The following is a 12,571-nucleotide window of genomic DNA, read 5'->3' on the forward strand; positions in this document are numbered from 1 at the left end:
ATGATTGTCAAGTCTAAACTTCAGAAAGATCATCTGTCGGACCTCCGAGAAACTTTCGCCACACTCAGGCGGCACCATGTCATGCTCAATCCCAAGAAATGTGTCTTTGGAGTTGAGTCTGGGAAATTTCTCGGATTCCTTATCAATCAGAGAGGAATAGAGGCGAACCCTGAGAAGGTGCAGGCGGTCATTGACATGCAGTCGCCTCGTACCATCCGAGAGGTTCAGAAGTTAACAGGTTGTCTGGCGGCCTTGGGAAGATTTCTAAGCCGATCAGGCGACAAATGCCTATACTTTTTCCAGGCAATTAAGAAAAAGGCAAGGTTTGAATGGGGGCCGGATGCTGAGGCGGCCTTCCAGAAATTGAAAGTTCACTTGCATTCCTTGCCGAGGCTGGTCAGCCCTTTGCCCAAAGAAGTACTCTACATGTACCTGGCCGTCTCTGATCATGTGTTAAGCGCTGTTCTCCTTGCTGAAAGAGACGGCTGTCAGCTCCCGGTCTACTTTGTCAGTTATGTACTGAAAAATGTCGAGTTGAGGTATCCCTTAGTGGAGAAATTTGGTCTTGCACTCTTCATGGCTGTTAAAAAATTGAAGCCCTACTTTTTGGCACATGCAGTCGTCGTGTATACAGACCAACCTATCAAGCGGCCACTGACCATCGTGGAGTCGTCAGGCCAAATGATCAAATGGGCCATATAAATACAGAGCCTCGAAGTTACTTTCGAGCCTAGAAAAGCAGTGAAGGAGCAAGCCTTTGCTGACTTTATTGTTGAGATGACTTGTCCTCCGGAGTCTCAAGTTACAGACCAAGTCTGGAAGGTATATGTGGATGGAAGCTCTACTTCAAATGGTTGTGGAGCAGGAGTCATATGTCAGTCGCCAGAGGGCGACAGGTACGAGTATGCTTTACGCTTCAGTTTTCAGGCCTCAAACAATGAGGCAGAATATGAAGCTTTACTAGCCGGAATCCGCATGTGCAAGGCGGCAGGAGCAAGAAAAATAGACGCCTGTTCCGATTCACAATTGATAGTGAGTCAGTACAATTGCGAATACGAAGCAACCCATCCGGCCATGATCAAGTATTTACAGGCGGTCCGACAAGCAGTCGGCTCCCTTGAGGATTTCCATCTGACCCAAGTGCCGAGATCAGAAAACAACCAGGCGGATGCACTTTCAAAATTAGCATCATCCGCCTCCTGTGATACTCCTCGAACTGTTTTTTGGGAAGTAATGGAGAGGAGAAGAATTGAGGAAGAACCTATTGGAATCTTAGACAGAAGCTCAACCTGGATGGATCCAATCAGGGCATATCTGACAAACGGTACCCTGCCGGATGATCATCAACAGGCGGCAGCACTGAAAAAAACGAGCAACCAGTTTTGAAATAATAAAGGGAGAACTTCACAAAAGGGGGTACCTTCAACCCTTCTTAAAGTGTGTTACTCCAGAAAGGGGCGAGAGATACTGGACGATCTTCACTCTGGTTACTGTGCTTCCCATATAGGCGGTAGGACGCTTGCTCAACGGGCAAGGCGGCAGGGCTACTTTAGAAGCAGATGCGATGGTGATGGTGAAAAAATGTGACAAGTGCCAAAGGTTTGGCAAACTAATTCACCGTCCGGCTACTGACCTCACTACCATTCATAGCCCACTACCGTTTGCTAAGTGTGGCATGGATATTCTGGGTCCATATACGCCTGCTACAGGCGAAAGGAGGTACATACTTGTTGCCGTCGACTACTTCACTAAATGGGTAGAGGCGGAGGCTGTAAAGGGAATCAAGACGAAGGATGTAATTTCATTCATTTGGAAAAATGTCATCACTCGGTTCGGGGTTCCCATGTCTATGGTTTTTGATAATGGTCCCCAATTTGAGACGTCTGTTCTCAAAAGCTGGTTGGTTGACCAAGGAATTGCACACTACTTTGCATCTGTCGGCCGTCCACAAGCAAATGGCCAGGTAGAAGCCTTTAATAAAATCATCTCAGACGGTCTCAAGAAAAAGATTGAACGAGCAGGCGGCCTATGGGCGGATGAATTACCACATGTTCTCTGGGCCATTAGGACGACTGAAAAAGGGGCGACTGGAGAAACTCCATTCCTCCTAACTTATGGTGCGGAAGCTGTTCTTCCAATAGAACACTACGAGCCAACTCTTCGAGTAATGCTATATGACGAAGAGGCAAACTGGGAAGCCATGCGCCTGGCATTAGACTCACTTCCTGAAAGGAGGGGCAATGCTGTCTTGCGCCATGAAATTTACCGCCTGAGAATGACTAGATCATACAACAAAAAAGTACACAGGCGTCCACTCAAAGTGGGGGACTTTGTACTTAGAAAAATGGAAGCAGTTGGTAGGGCTAATGAGTCTGGCAAACTAACTCCCAACTGGGAAGGACCCTACCGAATCTGTGAAGAGGTCAGGGACGGTACCTACCGTCTGGGAACACCAGACGGACAACCGTTGCCTCAAACTTGGAATGTAGATAATCTTAAGAAATATTTCTTTTGAATGATGTAAATAGTCAAGGGCTACTTAATAAAAGTTTGCATACTTAATATTCAATTTTGTACTAAGAGGGGCACGCCTACTAACAAACAGTCGGCTACTCTCCATACTCAGTTTTTATTCTTACTTAAGAGGGGCATGCCTGCTGACAAACAGTCGGCTACTCTCCATGTTTAATTTTTATTCTTACTTAAGAGGGGCAGGCCGCCTATACATTTACGGTCGGCTACTCTCCATTGAGTACTTTACTCTATCTTCAGAGGGGCATGCCGTCTGTACCTTTACAGTCGGCTACTCTCCATTGAGTATTTTACTCTATCTTCAGAGGGGCATGCCGCCTGTACCTTTACAGTCGGCTACTCTCCATTGAATATTTTACTCTATCACCATAGGGGCATGTCGTCTGGACATATAGTCGGCTACTCTCCATAGAAGAGGGCCGACTGGTTCCAAACACACAGCCACCCCCCTTATACTTAACTAAAAATGATCAGGGCATGGCCGACTCTGTGCCTAAACAGGCGGCTACCCTCCTTTTACTTAGCACCTACGTTCACCAAGAACTAACCAAGGCCACAGGCCGAATGATCAGACCAGGCGCCAAGCCAACTGATCCAATCTTCAAAACTAATACGACCTGTCCCAACATCATAGCAGGCGTCCGGCGGCATCCCTCCGGATGAAATTCGTCGCAGAGAGCAGCTCCCTTTTGGGTGGAACATTGCTCTATAAACTAATTACACGGCACCTATACGACTGTCCCCAAGGGCAACCACGTAGCCGTTTTTGAGACAAGGATAACTCTATCACTAACCAAACCAGTGGTAGCAGTTGACATCTGAGTCAGATGACCGCCTGTATTACTTGGGATAAATGCAGGGGGTACCTCTTGAGTTAATAGCCAACAAACATTGGCGAATCAAAAGGTTCAGCCGGCCTCCGCCGCCTGGTACCTTTACTACTCAAGCAGGAGTGACGGCGACTGAGTAACACCAAAGTTAACTCATAGTCACTCTCTCAAACTTAGTATGGAGCCTAAAAGGTATGAGTCGTCCGCCTGTTTTTAGCAAACAGGGGCTCTTAACCACTACTCCTGCTAGATTAACAACCTATGAGTTAAAAGCCAACAAACATTGGCGAATAAAGGGGAACAACCGGTACCCACCGCTTAATACCTCTACTACTCAGTTACTTGGCGACTAGGTAACAATCATGTTTACTTGGTCACTCCTTAAAAATTTAGTCTGAAACTAAAAAGGTGTTCATACAGCACCGGCTCACACTAGATTAAATATGGCGGGGAACAGTCGGCCTAGACGGCCTAAAGTCTCTAGCCTAAAAACATGACAAGTAGGAAACCACTTTCCTACTTGGTTAATTTTATATGACAGAACCGCCTGCCTAAAGGGGATCCAGTCTTTAAAATGGTTCGAATACCGATTGGATAAATGGCCGACTGATCGTCTAGCCTGGAAACAGACGACCAGTCGTCCAGGGGCATAGGCGGCGTGACTATCTATCTGTACCTGTCAGCAACTATCGGCCATGTAAAACAGTCGGTATAGTGTACAATTGGATATCAGAATATTCAATACTTAAACAAATTTGAAGCAAAACAAAAAAAAATTCATTAAAAAGAAGCCGGTTATTAAAGACCGGCAAAATATTCAGACCCCCGGCCCCCTGGCCGGGTAAATACAAACAAACGGCACGCAGGCCGTGGGAAGAAGACATAAAGCTTAAGAAGGGGGCAGATCTTCAATATCAGCAGCTGCCGCCTGGTCAGCACTCTTCTTGCTGGACTCGGCTTCAGCTGCATCCTTCTTTGATTCATTACCCCCAAGCGGCACAAGCGCCACTACCGGCTGCTCCTCCTCCTCCAACGCCTCCTCCTCAGCAGCCGCCAGGATCTCTTCATTATATCTATCAGAACACTGGCGGTACGTTTTTTCCCATGAGGCAAAGTCGGCATTGGGGAAGAGGCGGCCCCAAGTCATGCGCTGGATTTGAGCAGAGTCTTCCATCATCTCCCGGACCAGCTCTTTCTTTTCTTGCTCGGCCTTTTCTGAGAGCTCCTGAGTAAGACTCTTCTCCTGGGTCACCAGGCGTACCTTTACGCTCGCCAAGGATTTCTCCAAGGTTTCGTATGAGGACATCTTTTGGCGAAGAGGTCTCAGCTCGTCCTTGAGGTTGTTGATGGTCGCCTCCAGCTCGCTATTCCTCTTCTGGGCCGCCTCTAACTGAGCCCGGATAGCGGCGGTAGCCTGCGCCTGATAATAAAGAATATCAATGGTCAGAACTTTATTTTGGGCAATTTGAAACATTGCCTTATCACAGTCAGAGGCGGCCATAGCTTTTGCAGCCTTTACCTCTTTGTTCTTCCGGTCAAGCGGCTTGCAAAGGCCGTTCACTCGGAGCAGGGCCTAAGTAAAAAGGGGAACAGGCGTCAGTTTCCAAACAAAAAGAAAACAGGCGTCCTGGAATTCAAATACTCAAAAATATGCTAAGTATACCTCAGCAAGGACCCCTGCAATCCCGTCTAGGTCAAGGGTGCCGACACCCCTGACCGCCTCCCTTTCAGCTGGAGGAACGGCCTTGATCATAGACTTGGCCACCTCGACCAAGTCAGGCTCCTGAGGGCCGGCTGCATCAAGCATAAACAAACGGATTAGACCTAGTAAAGAAGGGAGCAAGTCTAAAATTTACAAGGACAATTTCATACTTCTAGGTGGCCCAGCTTGAGTTTTAGAAGAAGTGGCCGGCTGTTTCTCAGCCGCCGCATGTTTCCTGGCAGAACCAAGAGAGCTCTCAACAGACGTCCTCCGGGCCTTGGGGTCCGGCTGTTGGGAAGAAGAAGCTCTTGGAGCGCCCGTCTAAAAAAGAAGAAAAGAGTCAGTATATGCATAAACACAACTCCAAAAAGAGGGTGAAAGGTTCGAAGCCCACCAAGGGTGCCCCCTTGTTGGGGGAGTCGGTTGAAGACTGTTGCATGATGGAGGCCCGCAACATGGCCGTCGCAGTCTTGGAGGCGGTAATTTTGCTCATGGCGTCCGCTGCAAAAGCAAATAGCAAAGTTAATAAAAATCATAACAAGAAATGCACGGAACAACAGAGTATTCGATAGGCCGGCTACCTCTTGAGCACCGACTGCTGAGGCCACAGGCGGCCAAAAAGTACTCGTCGTAGAGCCATTTGAAGCTCGGGACGCAGTGCAGGGGTACTTGCTCTCGTACCCCTGAAGTAGAGTTCACCTTCGACTCTACTTTGAAGAGTCCTTTATCTAGGATCTCTTTCTTAGCCTTGGGGGGAACAGGCGGCATGCTGCGGCCGCCTGCAAGAAGGGGCGGATTCCTGTTCCACCTGTTGAAGCGCTTGTTCAGCTCTGTGTCTGAACTCTCAATGATAAGGAAGGTGCTCCGCCAGTCCTTCCATTTGTTTGCTTTACCTCTCGTCATGAGGTAGCCCCTGTGGATCGTCAATTGATACCAGCCGGTACCGCCTGCCTTAGGGGTCCGACTGAGGTAGTTCATGTGGGCGAAAGCCTCGAAGCTCGGCTCCACCCCGTGCAGTTCGCACCCGGCCACATAGCCGAGTACGTTGTCCCAGGAGTTCGGGGCTAACTGCCATAACCCCAACTCATACCTATCCAAGATCCGCTGAACAGCTGGATGTAGTGGGAAGCGCAGCCCAGCCTTGATGGCCGCCTCGTAGCAGCCAAAGCAGGCGCCATCATAACTGGTACCAGCCGGCCATACGACTGTGTCTTCTGGATCCGGCACGAACACTAAAAAGCCTGGGCCCATTGTGTGGTTTGCGATAAAGCTCTCCACTTTCTCTTGCATGGCCGTGATCCGGCCCCGAGGTACCGTGCAGTAGTAGGGGGTATTTTGCTCTCGGTGAGAGGCGGATGGCTCCGCCCAATCGTCCCCCTTCTCAACTGCGTAAGAAAGCCTCGCCTCTTGTAGGCGACTGTTTTTCTCTTTATGTCCAGGGAAGCATGGCCAGAAGAGCTAGACTCGGAATCGTCCTCTGACGAGTCCGAAGAGGACGACTCTTCCCCTCTCCCGGAGGGGCCCGCCTCCTCTCCTTTAAAAGGAGCAGGAGAGAATGTAGAATTGTCAACTGTAAAATGGGAAGGGGTCACTTTGACTCCTCCCTCAGAACTGCCGGCTTTCAAGCCGCTTTGTTTCACTTCCACATCTGGCGCCTGGTCAGATGTTTCACTAATCGGCACCCTGTGGGAGGAGCCGTCTGAGTTTGAGATCCTGGCAGTCTTTTTTGTTCTGGCCATCATGCTCTGCATAGACACAGATACAGTCGGACTTTGTATAAAGGGCAAAGATGGGTCCAGAAAAGGGCAGGCGGCACTCTTAGTCCTAGATTCAGCCGTCCCCGGTGACCGGCTGATCACTAACCTAGGTCGTGTCGTGTGCTTCCGTGGTGCCATTTCAAAAAAGAATAAAGTAAAGAGAAAATTAAGAGTAAGAGAACCGACGGTTACCTGAACGAGTGACGATTGATGAAGTTTTGAAAATCCTTTGCAGTCGGCTTGTCAGAGCAGGCGGTAGGCAGTATGGGTCCAAAATGTCAGAGCAAGTTCAGGGGTCCGAATGTTCTCTCACAAAGTTTTCAAGTGTGAAAATGACCGAAGTCAACACTCCTTTATATAGGCGAAGTGAGAAGGCGAAGGGTCACTTCCAGAATTCAAAATTTTGGCGGGAGAATCTCTCGGCCTCTCGCCGAGTGACACCTGTAGCTGGCCGTCGCCTGTTACAGGGCGATACCTGTCACAGGTAACACGTGACCAGTCACGTGCCACCTGTGAGGGGCAAATGATTAGGGGATTTTTCCCCACCAATCACCATCTGACAAGTGGACCAATCAGGTTCCGCCATGTGTCCGTCACATGGGCCAATAGGAGCCTGCCACGTGTCAAGCAATGATCCGTCCACTATGGACCAATTACGACACGACACGTGTCCTTCCCATGACACCTGGGATAACCGGTTACCTAGGCCCAACTTCCGAGGGAAGCCCAATCAGCCCAAGGTTAACCTAAACCTAGATTGACACGTTTCCCGAGGTTATAAATACCTCCCTTAATCCTCATTAAGGGAGAGGACGCTAAAAACGCAGATTACACACATTAAACACTCTCACCTAGAGAGACCCAATCACTTTAATTTCCGCATTAATTACTCCTTAATCAAGTACTAACTTGACCGTCGGAGGCGGATCTCCAATCATCCGGAGCATCCGTTTGTTTTGCAGATACAGGCGTCCGGTTCCAGTCTCGGAATTGTAACTCTCCCGCAGGACATCAGAAAACCCCGAAACAGGTATGATATTAAATTAACTTACACCACCCTTTTAAAGAGTGCTAATTAATGGAAGAAAAGGATTAAAGTTTTTGCACAAAAACTGACAAGTGACAACTCTTCAATTTTATCCAAAAACTCTTCTCACCCCACCCCACCTCACCCCACCCCACCTCAATAGGAGTAAGTCCATGTCTTTATCTATATTCTGTATAAATAGAACCTTCCCCGTGTCTCCTCTCCTCTCTATTCGCACAATTTCTCTCTACCTCTCTTACTCCTGTACCTCTCTTACTTTTACTTCTCTTGTACAATTCAATAATTCATTTCCTAAAATTCAATAATCAACCAAGAATCAAGAAATAAATAAGCTACTATCACACTTTTGAATCATTTAATTGGTATGTTCTTCTCTCTAATCTGAATTAGATCTTTCTATTTCATGAATTTATGTTTCTCTTTGATGTTCACTGTTTTGTTGGTTGTTCTTGATTTTTATGAATTTTTTTAGCGGATTAATTTGAATAACCTATCCTAACGGCCAAGTATAATCATTTTAATTATATCCCCTATTTTATGTAATTTGTCTTTTGCTGATATTTTGTTTTTCATCTTTGTTTTTGATAAATTTTTCCGGTTTTACTAATTTTCAATTAATTTTGCAATGGATTAGTATTTTTTAAAACTGAAACTTCATGTTTTTTTTTTTAATCGGTTGAAGAAAACGTCTGCTTTCCATTTTACTTTACTTTTCCTTGGAAATTGTTATTCTTTTCTTCGATGATTTGGTATGTCTCCTACAATTTAACTTTGATGCTTAATTTATTGAATAAAGCCAAAAATTACTCTTGAAAAAAAAAAAAAAACTTGTAAAACTGCATGATTTTTTATTATTTATTTTATTTATTTATTTATTTTTTTGCAATTTTATTCGAATCCTTTTACTTTGTTGCCGTTGTTGTAGTCTCCGTTGCTATTGACTGTTGGTGGGTTGATTGATTCAAGTGTTTTTGATTAATTTAGCTTTTCTTTGTTCAATTTTGTTGATTGAATCACAAATTTGTATTGGTTTGTACTCAATATGTTGTACTGATTATACTTATAGTTATTGTTTTAGCTTATGAGTTCGGATCTTGTTGTGTTTCATCTTTTGGAAGACGAATTTGTGAGCGGGAACATAAACTAGGGATAGTTTTGGTTTTGCTGATGAGTTCGGGTCTGTTGTGTTTCATATTTCAGAAGACGAATTTGTGTGCGGAAAAATAAACTAGGAATTTCTAATTTAGCAACTGAGAGTTTTCTTGTTTTTCATTGTGGTGGGGCAGTAGAATTTGTTATATACCCGGGGGGTTGTACCGTACGCCCAATTCAAAATGAGAATAAATACTAACAATCATTAAAATGAGAACAAATACTCATTGGTGTATGGTGCACCGGGTATATATAACAATCTCTCGTGGGGCGGTGGGTGTGAAGCTGTGGGCAGCTTCATGATGTCAATTGCCCTACTACATTCTTGACATACTAACCTCCCACATTGATTGATTATGGTCCCGCGAAAATGTAATGTTATATTAAGTTGTGTGCGTGGGTGTTGGGATCTTCAAGATATAAACCCTATTATAGTGAGAAATACATTTCCTTTGATAATAGTTGTCGGGTATACGAAAGCTACTCCGTATTTACAAGTGTTGGATCATTGCTTTCTTCTTGTCATTGTGTAATCTAAAATGTGGCAAACTAGGAGTCATTATGTTAGGAAATAATATATTTTCCTATATTCCTAACACATTAACTCATTTTGACACCATGAAGGGTGTTAATATCATTAAGCAAGAGATAACTTATAGGGGTAAAATAATAATTAAGTTCTAGTCGTAGTTGTAATTATAGGTTTCTTTCATTTCATCCAAAATTTCTTCTCGTGAACCCATGACCACTTGTTTTCAACTTAGGAATATGGTTTTAGTTGTAATACGAACTTGATTATCCTTATATAAACTTTTCCTTTTGAACCTTTTTTTGTTGTAAATTGAATTTTGTTGCTCTTCATTGAATTTAGTGCTTTAGTGGGTCTCATCGGACTTATATTTTCGTAACTTTAGATGGAAAAAACCAATTTGTGTAGGTTTAAAATTAGTATTAACAAGCATAAAGAATAGCGTATAAAGCCAACAAAGCAACCACTCGTAGAGGAGGGGGGAGAAGGAAAATTAAGAATTATGAGTACATGCTTTGCGTATTGGTGGTTTTCTAAATCAAAATTTGGAGAATGTTAGGTTTGGAGCCTCTAGGAGGGACTCTGATTACATCAAGCGTGTGTCCTGTATATGCTTTGTGTATTATAACATTTTGGGTTGCATCAGAAAGTTTTTTGTTGTCTTGTTTCACCTTGTTCATCATCCACCATTCTCTTTAGGGGTGTAGGAGAAAAAGATTTCTGTTATTTTTTAAGAAAAGAGTACCAAATTACAATGAAATCATGCTTGAAATAGAATGTTTCAAATATGTCTTTCATTCTAAAATGTTAGCAGAACAAACAAAAGTTGTGATTAAATTCATTGTAGTTGCCAAATTTAAAGTAAGATTTTACTTATTAGGACAAGAGTCAGGTTCTTTGTCAAGTGAAAGCTTGTCTCCTCTGGTTGTGTTCAGTCTTTGAAGAGGTTTTGCTAATAATTTAATAAACGATTTCTATGCATTAAGTTATTAAGCTTGTTTAATTCATTACAGTATTTAAAGAAGAAAGGAAATAATTGACATGGCAATTTCTAAGTTCTATTATCTGAGTAAGTCGGAATATCAATTTGCGTGTTACTATTTGTCCAAATGTTGACAGTTGACAATAACCCCTCACTGTTTGCCGCCTATTAATAATATAATAGTATGAAGTATTATCTTTGTTTATCCCTGTTGCTTAAAGTTTTTGTAATGGCCTTACCAAACAATAAAAATGATTGATTGTTTCCAAAATGTTATCATATCTTATTTTGGATAAGATCTGCTTGACAATTCTCACATGCTTCCATTATGTTATTCAAAATTCTTTGTTGTGGACCCATTTGTGCTTTAACTTTTCTAGCTTCCTCAACTTATCTTAGCAATTTGTTTGTGTTATATTATATGTCTTTTCTAGTTTGATTGACTTTGTCATTGATGTGATTAAATTTTTAAAGCATCCTTCATTATGGCAATCAGTTGCATTAATTAATCATATAATGTGTAATGGTTAAAGATTTGCTTCTACATACAATGTTTGAGTTTCAGTTTTCAGCTACAAAGGTTATAGTTTTAATTCTTTTTCTAGCGCTATTGTTGTTAACTATTGCACATAATTCTGACATGATTAGCTATTCTTAGGCTCATTGAGGAAAAATTGTCCATGGAGCAGTACTGTGAACAGCCTGCAACACAAAGTAGGTGCAGCAGGGGAGACATGAACAAATGGAATTCACCGTCCACTGTAGATGCTGGGAAAGAGAGTAATTCATCTGATGGTTTTGACTGCAATATCTGCCGAGACCTTGTTCAAGAACCAGTTGTAACATTTTGTGGTCACCTATATTGCTGGCCTTGCATCTACAGGTGGATACATTCCCAGAGAAGCTCCTTTGAAAGCTCTGAGCAACGACCCAAATGTCCCATTTGCAAAGCTGAAGTTTCACAGAGTACCTTGATACCGCTCTATGGCCGGGGACAGTCTAGGAATCCAACTGATAGTAAGGGCACCAAGCTTGATTTCTTGGTGCCGCAGAGGCCTAGCAGTCCTAGATGTGGGGTTCAGGCACTTATAACCACCACTACCTCCAGTAGTTTACAACATCCTGGCCGACAACTTCATTACCATGGTTTCCACCCGCATCATCACCAACTAAATCCATACAGCACTCTGGATGTCAACTCCCAGTCACCTGTATTCGAGCTTGCAGGAACCACTACATACAATCCTATGATTGAGATGTTTAGTAATATGATTGATGCTCGGATTCTTGGGAACTCACAAGATACACATTCTGCTTATCCAAACACATATAGTGTTGTGACCACCAGTAGTGCACGAGGCAGATGGCATATGATGCAGGTTGATAGGTCCCTGAGCAGAGTAAATTTTTTCTTCTGGTGTTGTGTTATTTTGTGCCTGCTACTGTTTTGAGACGAATGTTCCCTGCTTGACTGCCACAACTCAAATGTATCTATTTTATACTTGTATATATGAAAATGAGCATGGCTGGTATACGATCAATTTGCATGCCGCAGACCGTCAATCAATGACTTGATTTTGTCATTAAATTTGGGGTATCTAATGTATACAGACGGACTCATGTCATGCTTATGTGACATGTCATTGTAAAGTGCTGAAATTGCTGATCATTATGTTCATATAAGCTCTACGGTAGAAAGTAATTTCATAGGATCAGTGATAACTAAACTCGTGAGTACTGTAATATCTAATATGCCAATTGCAAAATTTGTGGTATTATAAAGTAATATATGATGAATGTTCATTACTTGAGACTTGGCAAGTTGGTTTCCTAAATATTACTCCGTATTGCTTTTTAAGGATATTTTGTGAAAAACTACCTTTTATACTTTGAATTTTGCAAAAAACTATCTAAAAACAAAATGTTGTAATTAACTATCGTATAAAGTCTAAAATATTGTAATTGACTACCTCCCACCTGAATAACACATTTGATTTTTATTTTCTGGTGTTGACCATGTCATGTGAGGGTCACATGAT

At 43.3% G+C, this 12,571-nt stretch overlaps 1 protein-coding gene across 1 annotated transcript; it reads left to right on the forward strand.

Annotated features, from left to right (window-relative positions):
• The first annotated feature begins 8,050 nt into the window (after nt 1–8,050).
• On the forward strand, nt 8,051–12,345 carry LOC110732160 (E3 ubiquitin-protein ligase RMA1H1-like). Its single transcript, XM_021912072.1, has 2 exons — nt 8,051–8,231; nt 11,191–12,345. The coding sequence occupies exon 2, from the start codon at nt 11,213–11,215 to the stop codon at nt 11,981–11,983; it is 771 nt and encodes a 256-aa protein (XP_021767764.1). The 5' UTR covers nt 8,051–8,231; nt 11,191–11,212; the 3' UTR covers nt 11,984–12,345.
• Nucleotides 12,346–12,571: the final 226 nt, after the last annotated feature.

The sequence above is a fragment of the Chenopodium quinoa genome, unplaced genomic scaffold (assembly GCF_001683475.1).
Source record: "Chenopodium quinoa cultivar QQ74 unplaced genomic scaffold, ASM168347v1, whole genome shotgun sequence".
Classification (NCBI taxonomy): domain Eukaryota; kingdom Viridiplantae; phylum Streptophyta; class Magnoliopsida; order Caryophyllales; family Amaranthaceae; genus Chenopodium; species Chenopodium quinoa.

Coding starts and splice junctions, on each gene's coding strand:
- LOC110732160 (XM_021912072.1), top strand. CDS start 11,213: ATGGAGCAGTACTGTGAACAGCCTGCAACACAAAGTAGGTGCAGCAGG.